This window comes from Panicum hallii, chromosome 9 (genome assembly GCF_002211085.1).
Source record: "Panicum hallii strain FIL2 chromosome 9, PHallii_v3.1, whole genome shotgun sequence".
Classification (NCBI taxonomy): Eukaryota; Viridiplantae; Streptophyta; class Magnoliopsida; order Poales; family Poaceae; genus Panicum; species Panicum hallii.
Window position 1 is genome coordinate 62361203 of NC_038050.1, and position 27755 is coordinate 62388957.

At 48.6% G+C, this 27755-nt stretch overlaps 2 protein-coding genes and 1 pseudogene across 5 annotated transcripts; 1 reads left to right on the forward strand and 2 right to left on the reverse strand.

Annotated features, from left to right (window-relative positions):
• Positions 1-618: 618 nt before the first annotated feature.
• Positions 619-9024, reverse strand: LOC112875134 (lysine-specific demethylase JMJ25). 3 transcript variants are annotated; one of them, XM_025938856.1, is made up of 13 exons: positions 8119-8505; positions 7876-8021; positions 6901-7000; positions 6664-6796; positions 6527-6581; positions 5662-6421; positions 4973-5302; positions 4495-4815; positions 4341-4413; positions 2680-2765; positions 1814-1933; positions 1407-1477; positions 619-1023 (listed from the first exon to the last, which is right to left on the reverse strand). In XM_025938856.1, exons 1-13 carry the CDS (start codon positions 8503-8505, stop codon positions 924-926), a joined length of 2682 nt encoding a protein of 893 aa, XP_025794641.1. In that variant the 3' UTR covers positions 619-923. The 3 variants fall into 3 exon arrangements, with proteins under 3 accessions (XP_025794641.1, XP_025794640.1, XP_025794642.1); XM_025938855.1 differs by having other exon boundaries at positions 4341-4815; positions 8119-9024; XM_025938857.1 differs by lacking the exon at positions 1407-1477 and having other exon boundaries at positions 8119-9022.
• Positions 9025-12648: 3624 nt separating this feature from the next.
• Positions 12649-25901, forward strand: LOC112873308 (annotated as a pseudogene).
• Positions 13537-19566, reverse strand: LOC112873602 (proline-rich proteoglycan 2-like). Of its 2 annotated transcripts, none has more exons than XM_025936611.1 (3): positions 19037-19566; positions 14699-14830; positions 13537-13684 (listed from the first exon to the last, which is right to left on the reverse strand). In XM_025936611.1, exons 1-3 carry the CDS (start codon positions 19518-19520, stop codon positions 13596-13598), a joined length of 705 nt encoding a protein of 234 aa, XP_025792396.1. In that variant the 5' UTR covers positions 19521-19566; the 3' UTR covers positions 13537-13595. The 2 variants fall into 2 exon arrangements, with proteins under 2 accessions (XP_025792396.1, XP_025792398.1); XM_025936613.1 differs by having other exon boundaries at positions 14689-14830.
• Positions 25902-27755: the final 1854 nt, after the last annotated feature.

Sequence of the window (27755 nt, forward strand, 5' to 3'; positions counted from 1 at the left end):
AAGCGAGGAAACTCAAGGCAGCAATGATGATCTATGGGGCGTGGAACATCTGGAAGGCGAGAAATCGGCGTGTCTTCGAACAAAAAACTTTGACGCCAGCAGAGGTGATGCAAGAAATCAAGATGGAGGTGAATTGCAGGAAGTTGGCCTGTGGGGGGCCAGAGCTATCTAGTTTTAATGATTAAGTTCTTGTTATCTGTTCTTGAGTTTGAGTGTCTGTTTATTTATGTAATATCGAACCAGTAAGAACCTGCTTGCTTCTTCTTCTTAAATGACATATTTATACATGTGCTCCCGCAATCGTTTTCAAAAAAAAGAATTGATGTTCACGTATTTATACATGGGTGAATCGGCGTCACTGACAGTAGGCATCTCTTCCGAACTGGCAGCAACCAGCCAACCACCGATGCTGAAATTGCTCGCGCCCGACAGGCCCATCGTTGCAAAAGATTGATCTGCTGAGTACCTACAAGGACCTAATTTTTTTTATGTGTGGACGAGCTCATCAGAAGGGTGTCATAAAGAAAAAAAAAACATCTTGATTTTAAGTTACATTTCTGTTAGTAACATGAGAACCAATCTTCGCATGGTTCAAGAAAAATTTAAGCGATTAAAGAATGTCCATAAAAACCATCAGTTCTCGTGAAATTACCAACAGCTGTTATTGTACTAAAAATTTCACAAGATAGAATTCGGTTAGGTATTCAGCTTTCTAATGCTTTTTATATTGTCTACATGAGCTCTGCCGTTAGTCCTAATCCGCAATATACAGGTAAGGCCAATATGCTATCCAATACGAATCAGAATGTGTTCCTTTCATGTCACAATATACTACATGTACAATCAGTCAATCACTATATCTTCTTCCGCATCGGTTTCCATCCTGAATGGCACGTCACAATTTCTCGAAGGTCTCCAGAACCTCAACTGCAAGATACCTTCCTTTGTTTATTCACTCTTGCCAAGTTTTCTGAAACCGCCCTAGTCAAATTTTGATCCTCGAAACTAGCATCAAGATTGAACCTGAGAAAATTTGCCCATGATACTGATTAGAAACCGCATAGACTACCTAAAGTCTTACTCCCTTCATCCATCAATGTAAGGTGTATTTTGATAGTGGAAAAATCTTTCAAAGTAGATTTTGGCCTTTAATTTCTCTTGAAATATGTTCTCACTTGCTACAAAATCAACACCATCTTAAAATTACTGTGAGTATATCTTTCGGTGTAATTTTTCACACTAGGCATGCATATAATTCAATTAATTAACGATGAAACTTGTAAAGTTTAACATCTATCTAGTCAAAATACGCCTTATATTGGTATAGACTGAGTAGGTGATATGGTAAGGAACACTTCACAAAAATATGATGGGGGCAGTATAAGAACAGGCATCAGTGCACGTACTTGGGATCCAGAGTTATTCTCTGAATTTCTCTGACAGCTGAACTTGCTGCATATAAGGAGATCTTTTTTACCTGTATCATTAATGAAAAAGTTTCATTTTCGCTGTTGGTGATTAGCATTATTAAGGGGGTGTTTGGTTTGAGAGATGGGGATGGTCCATCATCTTCTCACTCCTCAAATTTTTGTTTGGTTTAGGGAATGAAATGGTTCAACCCATCACCAGTTCACCACCTCATCCCTCACAAGCACATGGTTAGCTTAATAATGAGGAATAGATTCAATGGTTCATCCCACAAAATTTCATAGGATGACTCCATTCTACATGAGGTGATTTCTCATACCAAACAACCCCATAAGTTGTGAATCCATGGAAGGTCATCATAATAGTTCGGCAGATCACAACTTACCTCAAGCATCTTCAGTTTTGCAAAATGATCATTCGGCAGGCAACGGATCTCTTGGGCCATCCGGACTGACTCTGGCAAACTCTCCGGAGACAAAAAATTGAGAGCCAATTGAACGGTGGACTGATCATGTCAATAGAACAGAAAATAATGTAAATTATATCCACAAATAAAGTAATTAGCTAGTTCAAAAAATCACAGAAGTATTTGACTACTTCAAAAAATCACAGAAGTATCTAAAGATAATATCACTCCAGCAAACCACGTGGAACAGCCACATTCAGTGTAGCTGTCCAAAGGCATTACATAACTAGTTCAAACAATCACATACATGTATAGAAGACATCAAGATAGGGAACAAAATTCATCAGAGCAGCTAAACCTTTAGTTCAAGTAACGCAACAAATAAGAGTGAGCAAGTCAAATTCAATATGTGCAAAAATCAGCTCGCACGATTCACTGCATCAACTGGAAGCAGGTTTGAATGTGAAAATACAGTTTCAACACATATCATTTGCAATAACTCTCTTGCTCTATTTCAGAGCACCACTGCTACTAGTGTTTTTTTTTTACGAAGCCCTCTAGTATGTTCACACATGCAAATCACTAGATTAATTGCTTAGATTCAAACAAGAAATGTGCCACGACATTAAAGTCCTGCAGTTTCATTCCGTTCTAATGCCAAAAGCTTTGCTCGTATTGAACATGGAAATATAACAATAATAAGGAATTCCTGGAAACCTAAGAAGGCAATTTTATCCCTAATATTAGACGTGTTTAATGTTTATTATTTTGAATCATCACTTCTCATGAAAATAACAGCTGGAGACTTTGAGCACGAGAAAGGATATGAGGGTAAGATGCATCACCTGGAGGTTTTTCACTTGGAAAGGACAGCCGGCTGGAATGAATACAGCCTCGCCAATATGTTGGTGGAATGTGCAAGGTTCAATTCCTGTAAGAACATCCAAATGGAAGTTACAAAAATATGATATGATGTATCTTAATTCCAAAGTTCACTTCTAAGATAGATTAGCAGTTTTAGACTCGTGCACTGATTAGGTGGCCCTGAATCCATGCAGCACAACCATGCCAGAGCCTAACAGCAGCACCAAAGGGCAGGGATAGAGAAGGGAAGTAGGAAGATTAATATTCTCTAATGGTTCATAATTTTACAGAGTTCCTAACAAATTGAACTACCTACTAGATATGATATCTAACAGACAATTATTTGAATCTAACTAAGAGATCAAAGTAAACTAATTGCTAAGGATCTGTTCTTAGTACCAAACCTAGCTTGGTGCTTGGTGCACAACTTGATGGGCCTAGCCCACAACCATGACAGCAGCATGCTACATCAAAAGCATATGTAGCTACCTGATCTAGCTTAGTGCAGCCATGCGACTGGTGTGTCACTTGATGGGCCTAGCCCATACCCACAAGGCCACGACAGCTGCATGCTTCATTAAAAGCATCTAGGTACCAGTCCTAGCTTGGTGCAGGTGCAGCCATGCATCTGGTGCACCACTTGATGGACCTAGTCCACACCCATGGTAGAAGCACGCAGCTAAGAAAGCATGTAGCATCCAAATCAAAATATCATGTTGATCCTCCTAAGAAGCAAGTCTAACTAGCACGCAGATATTTGGTTGCTGTCTCCGTGTGAGAAATTTGAAAATAAGCCGCTCCAAACTATGGGCTTCAACAAGTTACCGCTGTAAACTTTGGCTCCAACAATTTGCCACTAAAACATAAGCCACTTACATTCCATGCCAATCTAAATGGTTTTGAGTTTCTTTTACAAAACCAACCTATGCACCCCTGTGATTTCTTGGGCAGCACAATGACCATGGCAACTGCGGTGCATGGATCGCAGCATCAGGGAAGATGAAGACCCTGGTGCAGTTCTTCTGGGAGGGTGAAAGATCAAGGGAGATGCTTTGGGTCACAAGGGAGTATGGGAGGAATTGGACCATGGCTCGCTGGAAACGATGAATCAACATCAGCAGCACGTTTGGCTCCTGCGATTAACTGGGCAAATGGCAAAGGAGATCATGGCGGCTCTCTTTGACGGATCGGAGCTGCTGGACAACCGCGGATGCAACCTCAGGGATGGTGCCTTGGTTGAGCAAGGGAGGGAGAGGCCAATTCACGTGTTTAATTCAGACAGCAGGGTATAAGGGTCTCTTTACATGGCGTGACAATGTAAAAGAAACTCAACCATTTCGATTGCCAAGATGGCATGGAAGCGAAGCAGCCCATATTTTTAGTGGCAAATAGTTGAAGCCAAAGTTTACAGTGGCAATTTGTGAAGCCTAAAGTTTGGAGTGGCAAATTATCAAATTTATAACATCTGCTTGCTGAAGTTTGCAAAGCATCATTTAAGCTAAGTTAGAGACGACAGTGAAGTGACTATATGAAATAAAATGCTATTGTGCAATAGCAGTCAGCAAGTCCACAGCTAATACACTATACATCAACCTTTTGGAAGTGAAAACTAGTGTGCTCTCTAATTGTACTTAGTACTTACCATATTGATCCTTCAATGTCTTCTTATGATGATTGTTGAGGTACACATTTTGATCGTAAATAGGATACTTAACCTGCATTGGAAACGTATTATCATGAAACACATTTGAGAATATATTAGAGAATAATTTGATGCAGAAGAAAGGAGTCATTACAGAGGGCACAGCTTGACAGTTAGCTCCAAATTCTTCCCGGTGAGCAGCCAAATATTCATTAAGCTTTGGAAGATCCTGCCTGCGGAATACATCCCAGACAGCACCAGCCTGTGATCCTTCTAAATTGTTAGCTTTTGCCTCCTCACAATGTGAAATAGCATGTTTGTACTCTTGCTCCCCCACAATCAGATCCAAATCTGGAACAGGAGTGTGATCATTTACATGCGTACTAGTTCCATTAGCAATCCTTTCAGATCCATTAGATGGTGGCCTATTGGGATATTGGTTACGTACTTCAACTGCATGCATTAACATGTGAACCTACAAAACGAGACCAGTAGCATTAGCCATCTGATGTTTTAAACTTTTGTCAGTTAGAATATTCAAGTTATTCAGCAAGTCAACATATGAAAAGCAAAGGCGCACATCTAATAATGACTAGAACTTTGAAGTGAAAACTGAGTAAGACCAAACTTACCACATCACCCATGTTAATCGTTAGATTCATCACTGGATCACCTTTACCAAGTTCTTGACGACTTCCATATGCAATTAGCAGTTTCATCCCTACTTCAGGCTGTAATGCATCTTGGGGTAACTTGGCAGCAAGATTTAGGAGACCCCATCTAGGATGAATAAAATCAACAAGAGGAAAATTGACAATAAATTCTGGTCTGTGGCACAACAGAAACTCCTCTAAGACACTGGGCTGGGGCCACTCTTTCAATTTCAGCATCAACAAGCGGCCATCGCCCCCCTTGTTGCCATCCGAATAACCTTTGATAAACTGTTTGAGCTCGATATCCACCTGAACAGGAGTAACAAAAGAGGATATATATTTTTTTAGGATAGTGGTACCAACAATTTTTTTTCTAGCTACTTTCTGATTCTCTACTTCCACAATTTTTCCACTTCTCCAAAATCCCGCTTGAGGTATGGGTAGAGGATGGTCACAAGGGATTTGCAAAACTGGTATGACACGATCAGGTAACCTTTTTAGCAAAATATACTTCTAACATGGTAATGCTAAGCTAAAACAGATCAGTAATAGCAGTGTAACTAACAGAACGGTACTTTGGAACCTCTCAGCAGAAGTCACAACAATTTCTGACAGACAACAACTTTTTGTTCAGAAAGACAAAACAGCAAGGAGCACTTCTTTCTTACCTCTGATTGGTTTGAGCAGTCAACAGCTTTCACTATTACATCTTCATCCATTTCTTCATCCATGATCTCCTGGATACCTCTCCAAATACTTAAAGGGTCCCAGATTGATGACAGGGAAGGCTCAAATGCTTTCCTGATGACAATAGGCTCCGCCTTTATCCAATGCTTACGAAACTGCATGATGCCTTCATGTTTTAAGTCCTCCAATACAGGAGAGTACACACAATTCCCACTAATATCATCACTGTTTGAGCATTTTGAGAGACCATGGTCATGCTGACCAATTAACTCTAACTGTCTGCCATCAATGTAAGACAAACATCCATCCTGCAGATCATGTACTTTGCAACCATTGACCATTTCTTCAGAACTTTTTACAAGTTTAGCGATCCAATTAATTTTGAATATTCGCCTTAGCACCAGCTTTGAGGAACCACAGCCACCAGCTTCATGAGGCCCGCAAGTGAGGCTGCCATCATTGCTGACTCTCCATGTAGGGACTAAAGATCTAATGTCAATATTATTTAGATCCATTGGCTGATAGCAAGACTTGTCATTTACACTTTCTGCAGATGGTTCCAGTCTTGCTCTTCTACTAAAAGAATCTCTACTTTTATCTTCAACATGACCTTCGGTATGTTCTCCTCTTGCAACAGTGGCCCGAGAACGCCGTATGTCTCGACAGCAATCAAGGCATAAATCATACAGACACTTTGGACAGTGGCGGTGATAATCAAAAACTGGCACTTTGCAAAAATCACTGCAAAACAAAGAAAAGTTTCAAGGCACCATTCCAATATAATATAATATAGTTGGAACTTGGAATGGAAAGTTGACCCAATGACAAAACAACACAAAGCCATACCAGCACATTTGTTCATCAAAATTTATCTTTGCTCTGAGGATATCTGTCTTTGGTCCTATCGCAAATAGTAGTGTCAGAGGAATGCTAGGTTTCAGAAAAGAAAATCACAAGAGAAGATGAAAGGGAAACTGGAGTACCAGAAGATCTTGTTTCAACACCTATTTCAAAGCATTGGTCAGAATAAATCTGCTTTAGTACTGGAAGAACATGTGACAAAAGGCAATGAAGATATCTCAACTTATCAACAACTGGTATTTCTTGCACCCTGGCCTTTAAAGTATAAAAAAACCATTGTTACATTTAGGACAAGTTAGTAAAGCATAAATCAAATACATGGTAACGAAATGAAAGAAAAACTATTAGAGGCTATGTACCTTTATTAAGTTGTCTCCTTGTAAGCAAACTCTGCAATTACAAATGCCACGGCATGCAGGACAAACCTTTCGAACATCATCTATCGAAATGTCAGAGTACCTGCATTACATTTGTGTTACCTTAGTACAGCCGATAAAAGGTGTGGAGGAGGTATACTAGGAGTCTAGGACCACTGGTTTGTATTGCGCTATATTGAAAAGTATTGTCAAAGTATTTTTTTTCACCCAGAGATTTAGCATATCTTCGCATGATCAATATAAATTCTAAACAGTCAAAATGTACTAAGACACTATTGGTAAAAACTCAAAATATAGACAAGGAACCATAGAAAAGCCTTGCACTTTTGCACCACAAGACCATCTTCAACTCAAGTTATAAAAAAAAAAAGTAAGTTTTCGGGATCATCCTGGTTCCATCCAAACAACATACAACTAATTCTATGACTCAGAAGTTGTACTAGTTTATGAGAAGGTGATGACTGTTGCACCTGAAGTTGTGTGTTGTTGCTTTCGCATCTGACGATTTGGAACGAACTGACGCCAAATTTTGCCTTTAAGAGGCCAACCCAGAGGCTATGCTACTGAAACGAATAAGACAGGGAGTAGTTAAATATCCTTGCATTTTTGGAGGATGCATGTTGCAATAAGAATGCCCTAAGATAGTTCATGTTTTCTGAAAGTTCCATTCGCAAGTGCCTAAGATAGTTCATGTTTTCTGCAAGTTTCATGCACAAGTGCTTTTGATTTTTGTAGGTGGTTTGGACAGAAATGCAACACAACGGGCAGCAGTAATTATTGCAATATCTCCTTCAGTATGGTCATAGAGATCTGGTGCATGTCTAGGTGGACACTGCTGTGATCACCTAACAATAGCATAAAAATGGCCAACCACAAAGCCTGGGGTACTTTCTATGCACTAATTCACTACGAGCTCTAGTCTGTCACTGATTACTGACAGATCATGGGGCGACATACCATCTCGAGATGCAGCCGGCGCAGTAGCCTCTCCTGTCGCAGCTGGAACACCAAAGGACGGCCCCAGCCTTGCGGCACTGGTGGCAACTCGTCGTCCCCGCCGGACCAGCGTCGGTCGACCACGCCGGGCATCTCCCGACCAGCTCCTGCAATCACCGGCGCCCAATCAACACGAGCCCAGCAGCACCGCGAACCCAATTAAGCGCGCGGAGGAACGTAGCACGAGGCAGCAGCCAAACTCACCGCCGCGGTGCGCGCGCCGGCAGCATTGCCCAGGGGCAGGCCGTCGTACGCCGGGCCCCTCGACGCCGGCGCCGGCGCCGGCACGGGCTCCGCCACGTACACCGCCTCCCCGGCGACCCTGGAGTAGACGGGCCTCGCGACCGCCATCGGCGGCGGGCCGAGGCGGGCCGCGGCGGCGGTGGAGCGGAAGGGCAGGACGGGCGCGCCGCCGGCGGCGGAGGCGGATGAGCGGCGGAGCGTTGCGCGGAGCGCGGAGGAGGCGGAGCGCCTCTTGGCCTGGACGTAGTGCTTCTCGCAGACGGTCTTGCCGGGCACGGAGGGCGCGCCGCAGCGCCACTGCTTGCCGTCGGAGCGCTTGCAGCGGAGGTCCTCCGGCACGGCCGCCATCCCCTCCGCCGCCAACGCCGGGTCACCGCGGGCGCCACCACCGCGGCGAAGGGGATCTAGGGTTTGGACGGGGGGCTAAAGCGTAACGGTGGCGGTGGTGGTCGGGTTTAAGTGGTGGTTGGGCTTGCTCCTGCGGGGTCGTCTGTAATTTGGGGAGGACCGGAGGGAGCCGTGCGTGCGGCGCGGGCGCGGGGGTGGGCTGCGCTGCAAGTCTCCATCCATCCTTCCTTCCCCAGTTCCCCCTCTCTTTCTCTCTTCTCTCACTTCCTGCTGCAGTGCGTGGGTGCTGTGGCGAGGTGGTGCGCGATGCTAGCTAGCTCAGCACTACTAGGGGTCTAGGGCTGGTTGCCGAGTAATTTCCCTTCGATTTTGGAAGCGGGTGGTGCCTGCCTGCGTGGGCGAGCGCTGCGCAGGTCTGCAGCTGCTGGAGCACGGCGGGGAGGGGGCGCGCGTGAGCGAGGGGGAGGAGAAAGCCAGTGGGCGACGCGGCGCGGAGTTACCGGCCTGCCCACGTAGATGGCCGTGCTGGTTGCGCGGAGGCGGAAGGGGTGATTTGGGGATTTGGGCAGCGTTGCCTTGCCGGCCGCTAGAGGCGGACCCCGCGGAGGAGAGGGTCGCACTCGCACGCAGTGCTTTCATGTTAGCCGATCTGAAAGGATACTTGCATACTCGGATTAAATTTTAATCCCTGTTACATTAGATATTTGATACTAATTAAAAGCATTAAATACAGATTAATTATAAATCTAATCACATAAATGGAGAGTAATTCCCGTGACGAATCCATTAAACTTAATTAATCCATGATTTGATAACGTTGTGCTAGAGTAAATATGTGCTAATGATGGATTAATTAGACTTAATAGATTCATCTCATGAATTAGTTCCACTTATGCAATTAGTTTTATAATTAGTATATATTTAATACTTCTAATTGATTTCCAAACATTCGACGTGACGAAAGTAAAGTTTAGGGTGTGTTTGGTTAGGCTGTGGCTGTGAAGAAAAGTCGTTGTAAACTGTGGGCTGTAAGCTGTGGAAAAACTGAAAGTCGTTTGGTGAAACAGCTATGGCTTTTTTGGAAACACTTAGGAGCGGACCCCACTCAACTCTCTCCCTCTCACCGACGGCCAATCTCTTCTCTCGTCCCTCGCGCGCGCCCGCGCCCCTACACGGCGGCGGTGGAGCTCGCGGCGATGGCGGATCTCGCGCGCGCGGCGGCGGCTGATGCGGGGGATCTTGCGCGCGCGGGTCGGATGCGCCGGCGCAGCTCGCACTCAGGCTCTATGGCCGGAGACGCCTCGCCGCTGGGAGCCCATGAGTGTGGCGGCAGCCGCATGGTCCCGGCCGGGCAAGGCCCCTGACTGGGGCGCAGCGGCGGGTCAGTGGTGAAGGTGGCGACGAGAGCTCCGCCGCAGGAGGTTGGCGAAGGTGGCAACGAGAGCTCCGCCGCAGGAGGTTGGGAGCACGCGCCGTCGGTGGTCGGATGAGGAAAGACGAACCGATATTCTCTACTTACGAGTGGCAGGCACGTAAATTTCACCAAGTTTCTCCCCCACAGCCGGTGAAAGCAAATCCGGACCGGCTGTCACATTTCTACTGCGATAAAAGCAACTTTCGGTGGAAGAATGTATGATGGAGCATGCCGTTTGGTGGGCTTTTCGGCTTTGGCCGAAAGCCGCAGCCCCAGAAGGCCCAACCAAACGGAGCCTTAGTTACTCGGATTCAAATAGACCCTCACAAGAATTTTATAATCATTAAATTTTATACCACATGAATAAAATTATTGATACATAACAGTTATTTATGAGGAAAGGTAACAGAGTAGTTTTATCTTATAACAATAATGCTCCGGCACGATTACCATATCCCCGATCTCGATAAATATGCACTGCGCCGGCTCGCGGAAGTTTTGCAGGCAGGACCTGGACTGGCTGTGCGCTAGTAGGTGTGATTGTAAACTTGATGTACGGCCGTCTCGCACCCCACCAGCTGCCACGCCTCCGCGTCCTCCTTGGCCGCCCTCTGGGCCGCGGCAGCGGAGGCGGATGTTTGCGGCTGGGAGAAAGAAAAGAAAGAGAAGACGGCGTCCTCCACGCCGGCCACGTGCAAAGGATGCCGACACGGTGGCAGAAAAAAATTGAACACTCGCCACTCAGAATGACTTTCTTCCTGAACTTCAAACTATAGCTGAAATTGTAGAGGCGCGACGAAATCGCGCACCGACTCAAAAGTCGAAAACTATATTGCGAAGAGTCACCGGTCGATCTTCCGCTACGAGTACGAGGCACTGTCGCATGAACATCCTTGGTCGATCCACCTATAGCGTCGGTGCGCAGCCACTTTACACAGCACTGCTGGCGTGGAAAGCTGCTAAGGTCGTCGAACCTCTCGAGCGTCTTCCGCTCTTCTCCTAGCTAGCTGGGCATGTGATGGGCGGCCATTAACTCGCTACGAACCGCAGCAATCTCACCCACCACGCGATGGTAGCCGATAGATAGGATACAACCTGACAATAGTGCAGCGGCACAGTGAGGTTGGAGGCGTTGATAGGATCATGTCCGGGTCGGGGTGATGCCCGCAGCTGCTGCCCTGACGGCGGCGTCGACGGACGACGAGCCGGAGCCCGGAGGGAGGCGCGCTGGTGCACGCGCGCGCGCGGACGGGCGAGACGATGGCGTCGCTGGGGGCTCTGGAGCAGCGGCTGGGGCCTGGGAGCGCTACTACGCATGAACCGCGCCGTGGTGGACTGGTGGTGCAGTGCAGCGGCTCCGCCGCCGCCGCAACCCGCAGCGGCGGCGCCGACCTCTTGGCGCGGTTCCGTCATATGTGCACGGCCCTATTTAACCGCCTCCTCTCGATAGGTAACACATGCATATACATACACCGCGTATACACACAAACGCGCACTCTGCAATGTGAGGCGTGTGGACGTTCCAGCACGAGGTCATGGCGCGCGTCGTCGAGTCCCAGGCGGCGAGCCGGAATAAGTAGAGGCTGGTGTACGTACGTGCCGGTGGACGAGGCGGTGGCGTCGTGCAGGTCCACCGCCCCGGCGGCACCGACCTCATCCCGGTGCCCCGCGACTTCGCGCGCTTCGGCTCCGCGGAGATGTTCGGCGTCGTCCTGATCAGGAACCCGCGCAGCTATCCAAGGTCGTCCATGCATGTCGCGGCGGAGTACTCCACCAGCAGCTCGAGCTCGTCGGCGGCGGCCTAACCGGCAACGCGCCCGGATGAACTGTGCCAGTGTTGGCTTTTGTTCTGCTCGTGTGATCTTCGATCCGTGTGTGCACGGCCATTTTTTTTTTCGTCCTCTCCGTGCACGTATCTGATCCGTGGGCTGTAAGAGAGTGATGCATACGCTCGCTCGTGTGCGCGCGTTGGTGACCGGAGCTCCAAATCTCATCGTTGCGTGATCGAAGTAGTTCTCAAATCTCACGCATTTGTCCATTCAAGAGATGCGCGTGGAGTTAGCGCGTACACGCAGCTTGTCAGTACATTGGTTGAACCGGCGGCCGCGAGGCAGTTAACTGACGGTGACGGTGGAGGTGAACGCGGTGACACAGGCGCGAGCCCGGCACAGCAGCACGGCAACGGCGACCGAGGGCACGAGCGACCAGCAGGGGCCGGCAGCCCACAGCGGCCGCACCGGCCGGAAGAAGTTAAACCGGAACGGCGGGGCCGGACGGCGGAGCCGAAGGCAGCGGCAGGGAGGCCGCCGATCCCCGGGCCGCCACCCAACAGTGGCGGGCCGTCCTAAGTCTAGAGAAGGGCTACGGCGTGCTCTCGGTAGCGCTCGCGCGCCCTCCCGCGCGGGCACGAAGTGGCAGCGGCATTCCTGCACATCTGCAGGCTGCAGCGTCGCCCCACGTGTTCAATTCTCTCCAAACGTGCAGACGAGCGGAAATTTTAGAGACAGTGCTGCCTATACCGTACGCGTGTGACACTGACAGGGTAGGCTAGCTCCCATCCATTTTTTTTTTCAGGCGCTCTCTCACACACACTCTCTCTCTCTGTCTCTCTGTCTAGTACTCTATACTAGCCTCTATATAAGCGGTTCGGTGCACCATCATAGTAGGTGCAAAGCTAGAGAGAGAGAAGACCACTGAAGAGCTAGTAGGGCGCGGCAGGGAGAAGAAAGATGAGGCAGCAGCAGCCGAGCAGGTTCAAGAGGATTTGCGTCTTCTGCGGCAGCAGCCAAGGCAAGAAGATGAGCTACCACGACGCCGCCATTGACCTCGCCAAAGAGTTGGTAATTACGTATTCTCTAGCACGACCCAAGTAGAAGTAGCTAGTTTAAGGATGTACGGTACATTTCTCGGTCCTATACGTAGGTAGATCAAGCATTCACATCACCGTAGTGCTTGCCATGAGTCCATGATGACATGTACGAGTATGAGTACTCTTTTCTTTCAGCACACTACTACTAGCTAAGAGTACAAATTTACGGACTAGCAATTATAAATGATAATCCAAAACCACCCAAAATATTGTAATCTATTATCTGCCCCAATCCTGCTGTTTTAGTTAGTGCAAAAGACCCAACCAACAATCATCCAGCCAGCCCAGATAATTATAATCCACTATCCAGATTCTCACAACTCTGAAGGGACTTGGACTTATTTAGGCGGACTAGGGATATATAGGAACCCAACATCAAACTAGACACGCAGTCACGCAGTAAGCAAGCACTTCTCTATTTCCCCGAGCGCCACTGTGACAGAACCGCCAAATTAAAACTCTAATTAAACGTAATGGCCGTCATTTGAACACATCGAGCGCATTAGCTTAACGGCTTAATTTGGCGATCCTTTCTCGACCCACGTCCCGATCGAAACAACACTGGTAGTCCCACGCGAAGGTGGGCGCAGATGGTACAGCTTGACATAACTTGAAAATACACAAGAGTGACAAAACGATAACAACAAAGAGTTTTACAAACCCAGTTCGAAATACATAATATTATACAAGAGTATCTGCCCTTTATACAAAGTTTGGATAACATGGAATCTACCCACTACCACATCCAAAAACAGATAAGAATTGCGCACTCAGCCCACGAGTGTGCAATCCCATGCACATCTAAAGTTACGCGCCTGGATCCTCAACACTCCACCCCTCCACGTCCAACCGAACGAACTTGGCGCAACACGGACAGAAGTCTACGGGTGCGGGACCTGAAAACATTTTCCAACAAAACCCTGAGTATACTAATACTCAGCAAGACTTACCCGACCAGTGGGTATAACTTAGCCCACATATCTAGACATGCAAAGCATTTGGCTGGTGGTTATTTTGCAGAAAAAGCGACTAAAGTAATCTCTTACTTTCATCATTTTAGCTCCAGATTCTATTTAACTTAACTATAATCTAATCATTGGCATAACCTATCTATAGCACACATGTGAAGCATTAACCTTAATTCAATGTATGGATCCTCATCTATATTTCTTATCATCCCCAACATAACACTACGCTGCGACGCAGTGACCAAGGTGCTCATATCCGAGAGCGACTGACGGCGAATCGATTCGATTTAACCTTGCAAGGTGGACCTAACCAACACGGCACGCGTACGCCCCGTCGGACCACACGCACCAACCTTTCCCCTCCCCGCCTCAAACTACAGAACCGCCCCACCTGCATATAGTCAGCCGAGCCCTACGAGAGACCACCAAAAGTAAACTCATGCATCCCAATTCTCCGCGGCCACTCGACTCGCCCTAAGGGGTGGGTAGAAGTTCTGTACTTCCGAAGCAAGGCAGTACTCGGCTTACCGGTTTCGACTACCTCCTACTCCCGGCATGCGGTTAGTACAATTCAAACATGATCAGCAGGGCCAACAACGGCTCGGTCCTTAACCGACACAGGCGGAACTACACCTCTCCCGCCCGGTCTTAGATTCTATTATTTCTTTCATTTCAAGACTTTCATCCATAAATTAGTAACTCATATCTGAAAACATAAAGCTATCCTATATCTCGCGAGTAACCAAAAATTACTCGACTTCTACCGAGTTCTATTAAGCATAGCATTTCTATCGTCCTATACATACTAGTACAACTCAAGGACACCTAGGGGTCATGCAACTAGGGTTTCAAACAACTCCTAAACGTAATGCATAAGCAATAACTACATATATATATAGGTGTCGTAATTTAAAAATTAGTAGGATGTGCACCGGGGCTTGCCTTTGGGCTGTTGCTCAGAGTCAGGGGCAGACGGGCCTTGGGCCGGATCCTTGCGAACCCCCTGTGGGACTTGCTCCGGGTGCTCTTTCGCCTCCGCGATCACTTCATATACGACTCCCTCGGCGGCGGCGTCTACACGTATGCACATGACATGAGAATGTATGCAAATGCGATATGCAACAAAAATCTTTGAAATGCCCAAGTAGAAACGCTACAAATTTTTCCCAATTCTGCATCCAACAGTTCTAATAAAACCCGGAATATCCGGACTCATATCCGGAGTATCCGGACTCCAACGTCCGGAGTTTCCGGACCTATACCCGGAGTTTCCCCCGGAGTATCCCAAATCCGGAGTATCCGGGCTTATACCCGGAGTTTTCCCCCGGAGTATCCCAAACCCGGAGTATCTGGGCTATTTCCCGGAGTATCTGGGCTTGACAGCATTTTCGCCCCAAAAAACTGAAATCTTGATTTTTGGCAAAACCACCCCACCAAATTTGAAACCCTCTTGAATCCTAGTTGAAAGATGCATATAGAGATGATTGACCAAAAGAAATCACCTAGAACATCCTAAAACAACTAAATCGGCGAGCCCTAGCTTCTAGTACCTTGAGCTAGTTCCCCTTGTAAGAAAACCCGAAAACGATGTCGCCCCAAGGTGGAATACTTGTAGAAAATGATCCCCCACGCCGAGTGAAGCTCCCTTGGCCTTGGAATCAAGTTGAAATGAAAGATTTCAGAATCTAGAGCTTAGGGAGAGGGAGAGCTCGTGAGGGAGGTGAGGGAGAGAGAGGTAACGGGAGAGAGTGAGAGTGAGGGAGAGAGAGAGAGAGTGATATTTTCTGTTTAAACGATTGTGGGGTCCAGATGACCACATTATGGAAATAGAAACCCCACGCCCGGAGTATCCGGGCCAATGGCCGGAGTATCCGGGTGTTACAATCCTCCCCCCTAAAAGAAATCTCGTCCCGAGATTTAGGGTGAAAGTGCTAATTTGGAAACAATGCGGAAAAAATCATGTACCGTGGTGAGTTTGGAGCAATTCCGGACATTTTGACTGAACAAACTCCTCTGTTTCCCAGGTAGCTTCTCGTTCGGAGTGATTGCTCCATTGGACTTTGTAGAAATGGCTGATTTGATTGCGAGTGACCCGAGTCTTGTGATCCACAATTTTGATTGGATACTCGGGATAGACAAGATCGGGCTCCAGTTGCAACTTTTCTATGTCAATCACCTTTTCTGGAACACGAAGGCATCTTCTAAGCTGAGAGACATGGAAAATATTATGAACCGCGGATAATTGGGCAGGAAGTTCCAGGCGATACGCTACCGGCCCACACCGCTCAATGATAAGAAAAGGCCCGACATAGCGAGGGGCGAGCTTTCCCTTCACACCGAATCGCTGGACTCCTTTCATTGGAGATACCCGCAAGTAAACATGGTCTCCCACTTGGAATGAGACGGATTGACGTTTCTTGTCCGTATAACTTTTCTGTCGAGATTGGGCTATTTTTAAATTCTCCTGTATGAACCGGACTTGTTCTTCTGCCTCACTGACAATCTCAGGGCCGAACACATTCCTTTCCCCGGCTTCTGACCAATTCACTGGTGTTCTACACCTCCGCCCATACAGTGCCTCAAACGGCGCCATTCTGATGCTTTCTTGATAACTGTTATTGTAAGAAAATTCTGCCAGAGGTAGGCACTCATCCCACTTCTTGCTGTAAGAGAGCACACAGGCTCGAAGCATATCTTCCAGAATTTGATTGATTCGCTCAGTTTGACCATCGGTCTGAGGATGATAGGCTGAGCTGCGAATAAGCTGAGTCCCCAGAGACGCATGCAACTGTTCCCAGAAACGGGCAACAAACTGTGAGCCTCTGTCTGATATAATGGTTCTTGGGATACCATGAAGACTTACAATCCGTGCAATGTATAACTCAGCATATTGATGAGATGAATAACGGGTCTTCACTGGAAGAAAGTGAGCGGACTTAGTGAGGCGGTCAACGATAACCCAAATCGAATCATATCCCTTTGACGTGGGAGGTAACCCAACAATGAAGTCCATACTAATATCCTCCCACTTCCACGAAGGGATATCCAAGGGCTGTAGCGTACCAGAAGGTTTGAGATGACTTGCTTTGACTCTTCGACAAATATCGCACTCGGACACATATTTGGCGACCTCACGTTTCATCCTGGTCCACCAGAATCGCTGTCTGAGATCTTGATACATTTTGTTACTGCCCGGGTGAATAGAATACCTCGAAAGGTGAGCCTCATCAAGAATTTGTTTCCGAAGCTCAAAGTTCTTGGGTACTACTATCCGATCTTTAAACCAAAGAACCCCCTCACTATCTCGATGGAAGCATTGCACCTGAGGATCATCCTCACTGAGCCGTTGCATGATCTTATCCACGCCCACATCATTCTTCTGAGCCTCCACAATTTGATCCCTGAGTGTAGGTGTGAGGGTAAGATTAGTAAGTGTGCCTTCAGATACAATAGTCAGATTTAATTTTTCCATTTCTTGGCATAAGGTTTCATGCACCACAGAGGCTGAGGTGCAACTGCAACTTGCCTTGCGACTCAGTGCATCCGCAACGACATTCGCCTTACCCGGGTGATAATGAATCTCCAAATCATAATCCTTTATCAACTCTAACCACCGTCTCTGGCGCAAGTTGAGCTCACTCTGGGTAAAAATATACTTAAGACTCTTGTGGTCCGAGTATATGTGAACAGGATTACCCAGAAGATAATGGCGCCAGATCTTTAATGCATGTACTACTGCTGCCAGTTCCAGATCGTGAGTTGCATAATTTTCCTCATGCCGTCTGAGGGCTCTGGAAGCATAAGCAATCACCCTCTGGTCTTGCATGAGTACACAGCCGAGGCCCATACCTGAGGCATCACAATATACATCAAAGGGCCGAGTAATATCGGGCTGAGCCAGGACAGGGGCAGACGTCAGAAGCTTTCTCAGGGTCTGAAAAGCCTGCTCACATTTGTCATCCCAATTAAATCTCACCCCTTTCTTGAGTAATTCAGTCATGGGTCTAGCAATTTTTGAAAAGTCCGATACAAATCGGCGATAATAACCTGCTAGCCCAAGGAAACTCCGAATCTCCGAAACGGATTCAGGAGTCTTCCAATTCAGGACATCCTGAATCTTGCTAGGATCAACAGAAATCCCCTTGTCTGAGATGATGTGGCCCAAGAACTGCACTTCCTTGAGCCAGAAATCACACTTACTGAATTTGGCGTACAGCTTGTGCTCCCGCAGGCGCTGAAGCACAATGCGGAGATGCTCTGCATGTTCTTCTTCATTCTTGGAAAATATTAGGATGTCGTCAATGAAAATCACGACGAACTTATCTAGCTCCGGCATGAACACCGAGTTCATGAGATACATGAAATGAGCAGGGGCATTCGTTAGCCCGAAAGACATGACCAGATATTCAAAAAGTCCGTATCTGGTGGAAAAAGCTGTCTTGGGAATATCCTCAGCTCTAATCTTTATCTGATAATAGCCAGAGCGGAGATCAATCTTAGAAAATACTTTGGCCCCGAATAGCTGATCAAACAGAATATCAATTCGGGGAAGGGGATATTTATTTTTGATTGTGACGGCATTTAGAAGTCTATAGTCTACACACAACCTGAGGCTTTCATCTTTCTTTTTCACAAAGAGTGCAGGACAGCCCCAAGGTGACGTGCTAGGACGGATATAGCCCTTGTCAAGCAATTCCTGCAATTGTTTCTTTAACTCTGCCAGCTCATTGGGTGGCATCCGGTAAGGCCTCCTAGAAATCGGTGCCGTACCCGGTTGCAATTCAATGGTAAACTCCACTTCACGATCAGGCGGCATTCCAGGCAATTCATCCGGAAAAATATCCGGGTATTCACATACCACTGGTATATCCTCTAGCTTCTTGCCCTCGGCGTGGTGCACCACATGGACCACCGGGGTGGAGTTCACAAGGCTTAAGGCCATCGAACCATGAATAGGGGAGTTGATGTGCACGGATTGAGAAACAGTGTCAAGAACGACTCTGTGAACTCCCATCCAATTCATGCCAAGAATAATATCCAGCTTCTGGGATGGTAACACGATAAGCTGGGTGGCAAAACTTCTTCCCTGTAATTGCAAGGGTACTTGTCTAACAAGTTGATTAGTAATCAAGTGTCCCCCGGGTGAGTGAATATTATATGGCCTGGATATGCTCTCCACTTCTAACCCTAGTCTATTTACACATCCCTTGCTAATAAATGTGTGAGATGCCCCAGAATCAAATAGTACAGTAATGGGATGTCCGTTAATAGAGAACGTACCCGACATCACTGGTGCTCCCTCAGGAATATCCTCAAGGGTGGTGTAGTGCACTTGCCCCGGCTTGAAGTGGGCCACACTCTGCTTCTGACCTTGCTGGCTCGATTGCTGGCCTTGCTTAGGTGGCATTGGGCAGTTCCGTGCAAAGTGACCCGGCTGTCCACAGTTGTAGCACGGAAAGAAATTGGGGCGTACCCCTTGCTGCTGCACCCAGACCTTCTGCTCATTCTGCTGAGGAACAGGAGGCCTGACTGTCCCCTGTGGCTGAGTGTCCTGAGGGGGCCTGTATCCCCACTGCTGCGGCGGCTGGTGCTGAAAGGGGGCTCGCTGTGGGCCCGACTGCACTAGACGGAACCTCTGAGGGGCACTGCTAGAAGATCCTGCTGCCGGCGTCTTTCTCTTCTTTTCTGCCTTGTGAGCTAGGTGGGCATCCTCCTGTATGATAGCCCCATTGACCAGCTCACTGAAACTGTCAAACTTGACCATTGCCAAGCGATCCTGGAGCTTACTACTAAGCCCCTGCCTGAAGCAAGCCTGCTTCTTCTCATCGTTGTCTACATGGTACCCCGCATACTGTGCCAGTGTGTTGAAGGCCTGGGAATACTGCAGCACACTGTTATTGCCCTGCTTCAGGGCTAAAAACTCTGTGAGCTTCCTTCGGATCACACCGGCTGGAATATGGTGTGCTCTGAAAGCCTCCTTGAACTGAGCCCAAGTGAACCGGGTGTCCGCGGGGAACATTGCCACATGATTCTCCCACCATGTGCGCGCGGGACCCCTCAGCTGCTGGGCTGCCAATCCTGCTTTATCCCTATCATTGTATGGGTGCAGGGTAAACTTGGACTCGATGGTCCGAAGCCAACTGTCCGCCTCTAGTGGTTCATCCGCCTTATGGAAGAGCGGTGGCTGAGTGGCCAAAAACTCCGGATATCCAGGAGCAGGTGGCTGGTGGTGATGTTCAGGCCGCGGCGCTCTGCCCTGCGCCACAAGCTCACGGAGGAGTGCCGTCTGCTCGTCGCGCCCAGTCAACATGGCCGCAATGGCCTGAGCCAAATCCGGAGGGTTCAGTGGTTCCCCCATTCTGTATTCAGCCATGGTTGAATTAGTCCCATAACAATCAACCATGGAAGAATGCAGAAAGCGTAAATTAAATCAAAAAGCCAGGATTCTTTTTGCAACCAAATCCGGAATATCTGGATTATCATCCGGAATATCCGGACACCCCAATCCGGACTATCCGGATTCTCATCCAGAGTATCCAGTTACCCTCGTGATGTCTCGCACCGTTCCCACCCCTAATGCAGGAATTTAAATCAAATAATGGCATGATGCATGACGTATGATCGTCCTACGGTAACCCCTCCGCCCAAAACCACCCATCTACCCACGATTCAAATACTAAATATATAGGGCTATTGTGAATAAACCCGCCCCCACCACCAAATAACCTTTTATCTTAAGTTGAAATTTGTTTTTTTTTTAATTCGTGAAAACCTCAAAATTAGTCATGCTCGTACCACCCCCAGTGTGTTTCGGCTCTGATACCAGCTGTGACAGAACCGCCAAATTAAAACTCTAATTAAGCGTAATGGCCGTCATTTGAACACATCGGGCGCATTAGCTTAACGGCTTAATTTGGCGATCCTTTCTCGACCCACGTCCCGATCGAAACAACACTGGTAGTCCCACGCGAAGGTGGGCGCAGATGGTACAGCTTGACATAACTTGAAAATACACAAGAGTGACAAAACGATAACAACAAAGAGTTTTACAAACCCAGTTCGAAATACATAATATTATACAAGAGTATCTGCCCTTTATACAAAGTTTGGATAACATGGAATCTACCCACTACCACATCCAAAAACAGATAAGAATTGCGCACTCAGCCCACGAGTGTGCAATCCCATGCACATCTAAAGTTACGCGCCTGGATCCTCAACACTCCACCCCTCCACGTCCAACCGAACGAACTTGGCGCAACACGGACAGAAGTCTACGGGTGCGGGACCTGAAAACATTTTCCAACAAAACCCTGAGTATACTAATACTCAGCAAGACTTACCCGACCAGTGGGTATAACTTAGCCCACATATCTAGACATGCAAAGCATTTGGCTGGTGGTTATTTTGCAGAAAAAGCGACTAAAGTAATCTCTTACTTTCATCATTTTAGCTCCAGATTCTATTTAACTTAACTATAATCTAATCATTGGCATAACCTATCTATAGCACACATGTGAAGCATTAACCTTAATTCAATGTATGGATCCTCATCTATATTTCTTATCATCCCCAACATAACACTACGCTGCGACGCAGTGACCAAGGTGCTCATATCCGAGAGCGACTGACGGCGAATCGATTCGATTTAACCTTGCAAGGTGGACCTAACCAACACGGCACGCGTACGCCCCGTCGGACCACACGCACCAACCTTTCCCCTCCCCGCCTCAAACTACAGAACCGCCCCACCTGCATATAGTCAGCCGAGCCCTACGAGAGACCACCAAAAGTAAACTCATGCATCCCAATTCTCCGCGGCCACTCGACTCGCCCTAAGGGGTGGGTAGAAGTTCTGTACTTCCGAAGCAAGGCAGTACTCGGCTTACCGGTTTCGACTACCTCCTACTCCCGGCATGCGGTTAGTACAATTCAAACATGATCAGCAGGGCCAACAACGGCTCGGTCCTTAACCGACACAGGCGGAACTACACCTCTCCCGCCCGGTCTTAGATTCTATTATTTCTTTCATTTCAAGACTTTCATCCATAAATTAGTAACTCATATCTGAAAACATAAAGCTATCCTATATCTCGCGAGTAACCAAAAATTACTCGACTTCTACCGAGTTCTATTAAGCATAGCATTTCTATCGTCCTATACATACTAGTACAACTCAAGGACACCTAGGGGTCATGCAACTAGGGTTTCAAACAACTCCTAAACGTAATGCATAAGCAATAACTACATATATATATAGGTGTCGTAATTTAAAAATTAGTAGGATGTGCACCGGGGCTTGCCTTTGGGCTGTTGCTCAGAGTCAGGGGCAGACGGGCCTTGGGCCGGATCCTTGCGAACCCCCTGTGGGACTTGCTCCGGGTGCTCTTTCGCCTCCGCGATCACTTCATATACGACTCCCTCGGCGGCGGCGTCTACACGTATGCACATGACATGAGAATGTATGCAAATGCGATATGCAACAAAAATCTTTGAAATGCCCAAGTAGAAACGCTACAAATTTTTCCCAATTCTGCATCCAACAGTTCTAATAAAACCCGGAATATCCGGACTCATATCCGGAGTATCCGGACTCCAACGTCCGGAGTTTCCGGACCTATACCCGGAGTTTCCCCCGGAGTATCCCAAATCCGGAGTATCCGGGCTTATACCCGGAGTTTTCCCCCGGAGTATCCCAAACCCGGAGTATCTGGGCTATTTCCCGGAGTATCTGGGCTTGACAGCATTTTCGCCCCAAAAAACTGAAATCTTGATTTTTGGCAAAACCACCCCACCAAATTTGAAACCCTCTTGAATCCTAGTTGAAAGATGCATATAGAGATGATTGACCAAAAGAAATCACCTAGAACATCCTAAAACAACTAAATCGGCGAGCCCTAGCTTCTAGTACCTTGAGCTAGTTCCCCTTGTAAGAAAACCCGAAAACGATGTCGCCCCAAGGTGGAATACTTGTAGAAAATGATCCCCCACGCCGAGTGAAGCTCCCTTGGCCTTGGAATCAAGTTGAAATGAAAGATTTCAGAATCTAGAGCTTAGGGAGAGGGAGAGCTCGTGAGGGAGGTGAGGGAGAGAGAGGTAACGGGAGAGAGTGAGAGTGAGGGAGAGAGAGAGAGAGTGATATTTTCTGTTTAAACGATTGTGGGGTCCAGATGACCACATTATGGAAATAGAAACCCCACGCCCGGAGTATCCGGGCCAATGGCCGGAGTATCCGGGTGTTACAGCCACGTACTTTCCGATGTACGATAGCATGTTGATCCAGCAAGTCGTTCATATGTTTAGCTGCATAACCTTGATTTCCGGCCGTGATCGACTCTTTCCAATTTAGTAAACCGCAGGTTGTCGTACTGAAAAAAAACCATACGTTTGCATTTGTGATAATTAGAGGACATCTTGTTTTGGCATGATGAAATCTGACTACCCCACGACAAGAGCGCTGAGAGACACCTATAATACTCTAGCGAACCACCTCTTAGCATGGTAGCAGAGGTGCAACAATGTATGTATAACGATTAGAGGGTGTTTGTATCCAAGTGCTAATGCTTAAAATTTAGCACTAAGACTAAAAATTATTTAGCAAATATATAAGTGCTAATAGATACTACTAAAATCTAGCACTGAACTTGAAACCATCCAAACAGGATCTACCTTTCAGCTGGGTTTGCACTTTTTGTTTTGTGCGTGTGGATTACGCATGGTAAGAGCTTATAGCTGCTAAATTGTAGACGTGCGAGCCAGTAAGCAAGCCCTAAACACGCGCTGGTGTGAAAAGGAACGAAGAAGAAAATTGGGTATTTTATTATTATTTAACTTATCCTCTGCCCTTGGATTCAGTGCAAGCGCTGCATCGTCCTTGAGGGGCTGCCCTATCGACTGCCGCCCTGCGGCGGGTCAGGAGCTGCGCGCGCGCATTCAAACGCGCCAGGGCTCTCTCCTCCTGCGCCCGCGTGCAGTGCCGCATTATTTGCTCACGGGCCCGGCGTCTACGGCCGGATCGGCTCGTCGGCACGGCAGCACCCATTCAATTCAAACGAGCGGGCTCTATCTGGGCTCTGCCTGGCGCGCGCCGCGGTTACATGATGTGGTCGCCTACTACCTACGACGCTGCGGCCGTGCGCGTGGCGTGCGGGAAAAAACACCTGCCGGATTACATGATGTGGTCGCCTACTACCTACGACGCTGCGGCCGGCTCATCATGTAGTGCCACGGCCAGTGAGCCAGTGCCACTTTTCACACGACCTGCATGCATGCATGCGTTCGGTCGCATGCTATGCCGCTCGTTCCGATACCGGAGTGTACGCTCACTACTGCTCACTTTTGGGAGTCACTGGCCCGAGTCTACAGGAGGGAATAAATACGCCGGTCAGGTCTCACAGGCTCAGCTGATGGGCCTCCTGCTGCCTCCGGTTTCCTGTAAGAGGTGCAGGGGTAGCTGCTGGCTGCTGCAGTGGCACTGCACCAGGCAGCCCCAGTGCGTGCTTTCATATTTGGTATGTTGCCTCTATCTCTACTCCTTACCCATGCATGCATGGAATGCCCCTTGCAGGCTGTGCTACAAAGCACGGCGATTCTCAAAGCGAAGCTCACGTTATTACCAGAGCACGGTTACAAGAACATGCATGGAAGATAGATGTTGCGAGCTTCTGATCAGTGGAGCCCGATCGGTGGACGCATGCAGGTGTCGAGGGGCGTCGAGCTGGTGTACGGCGGCGGCGTAGGGCTCATGGAGCTCGTCTCGCGGGCCGTCCACCGCGGCGGCAGGCGCGTCATCGGGTACGCACGTCTCCATGATATGTATATATAGTAGACACTAGATGGTATATAGTTATACTGGCAGCCCATGATGCATTCATCTTTTTTTTTCTTTGTTGACGCGTACGTGCAGGGTCATTCCCAGGACTCTGATGACCACTCCCGAGGTACAACGACGTATATGTTTGTCGCAGCAGCGCCATACTTTCAATGTTCATTTCTTGTGAGCTGTTATCGTTCTAGAACCTAAAGATGACATACACACACACACACACATACATACATACATACACACACACATACGGACATACGGACGTACGTATGCGTATGCGTACGTACGTCGATCAGGTTGTCGGGGAGACGGTGGGAGGGGTGGTGCCGGTGGCGGACATGCACCAGCGGAAGGCGGAGATGGCGAGGCAGTCCGATGCGTTCGTAGCCCTGCCAGGTGAGTGGAGTACCTCGATCGCATACATAAATGTGACCGACCGACCGGCCCACGGCCCACCCATCAGCAGCTATTTAATTTTCTCGAAAGGACGGCAATGGACTTGCCTCGAACAAGCACAGCAGACCACGTAGCACACGTGTGTGGATCGGACCATCCTGCGCAGCATAGATCTGTACAGTACCATCCATGTTTCACGTGCTAAGCTAGCTCTGGCGTGCGTTCGTACTACATGCATGCGCATACATGACCTGATCGATGATGAAGATATGATCATGATCAGCGCGCGTGCTTTGATTTATTGTTCCCAGGAGGATACGGAACCCTGGAGGAGCTGCTGGAGGTGATCACGTGGGCGCAGCTAGGCATCCACCGTCAGCCGGTAATAGTAGTAGCGACACTTGTGGCCGTACAGGTGGTGTTGCTGTGTGCCTTCAGGTAGCAGTGATGGCGCGGCCGGGCCAGCTGGCTCACAGCACCCTTGATTTCGGCAGGTCGGGCTGCTGAACGTCGAGACGGCTACTACGGCTCACTGCTGGCGTTCATCGACCGGGCCGTGGAGGAAGGCTTCATCAGCCCCGGCGCCCGCGGCATCGTCGTCCAGGCCCCCACGGCGCACCACCTCATGGCAAAACTTGAGGTAATCGCTAGCTAGCTAGCTAGCAGCAGGCTGCACAGGATAGAGTTGAATCGCGCGCGTTCAGATCAGAGTTAGCCTCCTGCGTCGCTGATATATAACTGCGTGCTATATTATTATTCATCCAGGAGTACGTACCGTACTGCGACAGAGTTGCCTCCGGGCCGGGCTCAACTGGGAGGCGAGAGCGGCCGTCGTCGTCAAGGATGCTGCCGGCGCTGCTGGTTCTTCCGGAATCAGCGTTTCAGGCATTTGACCTTTCGCTTGCTGTTCTTGGGATCATGTAGTATTGTAGTGTGTGCACGGCCAGTGCTTGCTGCTTTGTCGTAGTACGAGTCGTCTCTTTTTGTCATTTCTTCATTCGACTCTGTTCGGTGGCACGCAGTGGCGTAGCTACATACTACTCGCTTTGCTTCAAATTGTAGGTTGTTTTGGATATAGAGTTTTACACTATGTATTTAGACGCGTAGCAAAAATTATATATCTAGATTTGCCAAATGATCTACATCTTGGAACGGGAAGAATAGGTATAGCTACTAGTATGAAACTTCGATCAGCTTCGTCTGTCTTTTTTATATACGATGGAAGTTATCGGTTATCTTGATGAATACAGCCCGAACCCTAAGCTCCTGAGATTTGTCCAAACAGATGTGCAGGCTGACAGGCTCTAGTTCGGAATGTAAGTTCTAGTTACCAGCCACGGATTATTCTGAACTAATTACGGTGCATAAGCTAGTTATATTAATACATTTCAGTGTCTGCAAACAGCCAAGCCATCACGGCGAGTCGACGACTGATAGCTGTTCTGGAAAAATGCCGAGAACTGCAAGTCTGAAGATACGCACACTGCGATGGATCGGACTGATAGTGATGTCTCTGTGTATGGGTGACTTGATTGCGCCTGTCGGTACGGTAGCATAAAAAGTCTGGGGGCTCAAGGCTCATGGACAGTAGAGCATCTGGGACCAACGGATCGCGTACAGTGTACTGTACGTACATACACCGCTGTGTATAGCCATCGATTGTGTGTGTGAGGAAGAGCGATGGGGTTCACGGACGCCGTGGGCCGGGGGACCCGGCAACAACAATTAACAAATAGGCCGAGCCTGACCAGGCTAATGAGGGAGGAGCAATGGCGCGTGTTTGCTGTGTTGGGACTAATGGGCCGCACGCTGGACCCACAACGGGTAAGGGAAACGAAGCCTGCAGCGCCTTTTAGAACGGGCTTGGCCACGCAAGGGCTCAGCCCAAACGGGGGCGCAGAACAGACAGAGCGAATAGAACGTCGTGCGTGCCCCCTCCCCCACCACCCACCCCCCGCCCCGCCCACGAGCAGGTGGGGCTTCGGCGCACGTCCTCTCTCGTCCTCCCCCCTCCTCCCGCGCCCCCCGTGGAGGGCGAGACCGACGCCGCGCCCCGGCGAAAGGGAGCACGTGGCGCGCCCGGAAACGGGCCGGGCGCTCCTCCCCGTCGCGCGCGGCGCCGGCGAAGGACGTGACGCGGGGGGACGCACGCACCCGGCAGACCGTCGGTTCGGTTAGGCGCGCCGCGCGGTCATCTCCGATCGTCCCTCCGTCCCGCCCGCCGCGGAGAAAGCGCCGGCACAAAAGCGCCGGCACATCACGCCTCCCGGCGTGAGCCCTGACATCTACCTGCTAGCCTTCCCGCACCGGCGGCTGTTCAGTCAGGACTCAGGAGTCGGGCTGCGTGCGGCGGTGTACCGTGGCGGACGTGCACCAACCACTGGGTACGTAACCCAGCTAGCTTTTCATTTTCTTCCCGGAGAGTTCAGAGTTTGGTTCCTACTGAACTCTGTTGCGGCTCGAGCACTTTCCGGTGTACAGCTGTAGCATGCTCGGATGAAGTTGCTCGTCACCGGCGATGTCGCATTGCCACTGGGTTTCTCCTCTTTGTTTGTTGCATTCAAAAGCTGGACGCCGGCAATGCGACATCTGTGTGAGCCTGTTTCGTTTCTTTTTCCCGATTAGCTACGCACCACACGAACAGGGTACAAACAACGCGGTCTATAAAATATCCTCTAAAATGTGGTGCTAATATACACCAAGTGGCTACTTCATATTTGGGTAAACAGTAGCAGGTTGTCCGCCGTCTTTCCCGTTGCCGGCGCGCCGTCTCGCTGC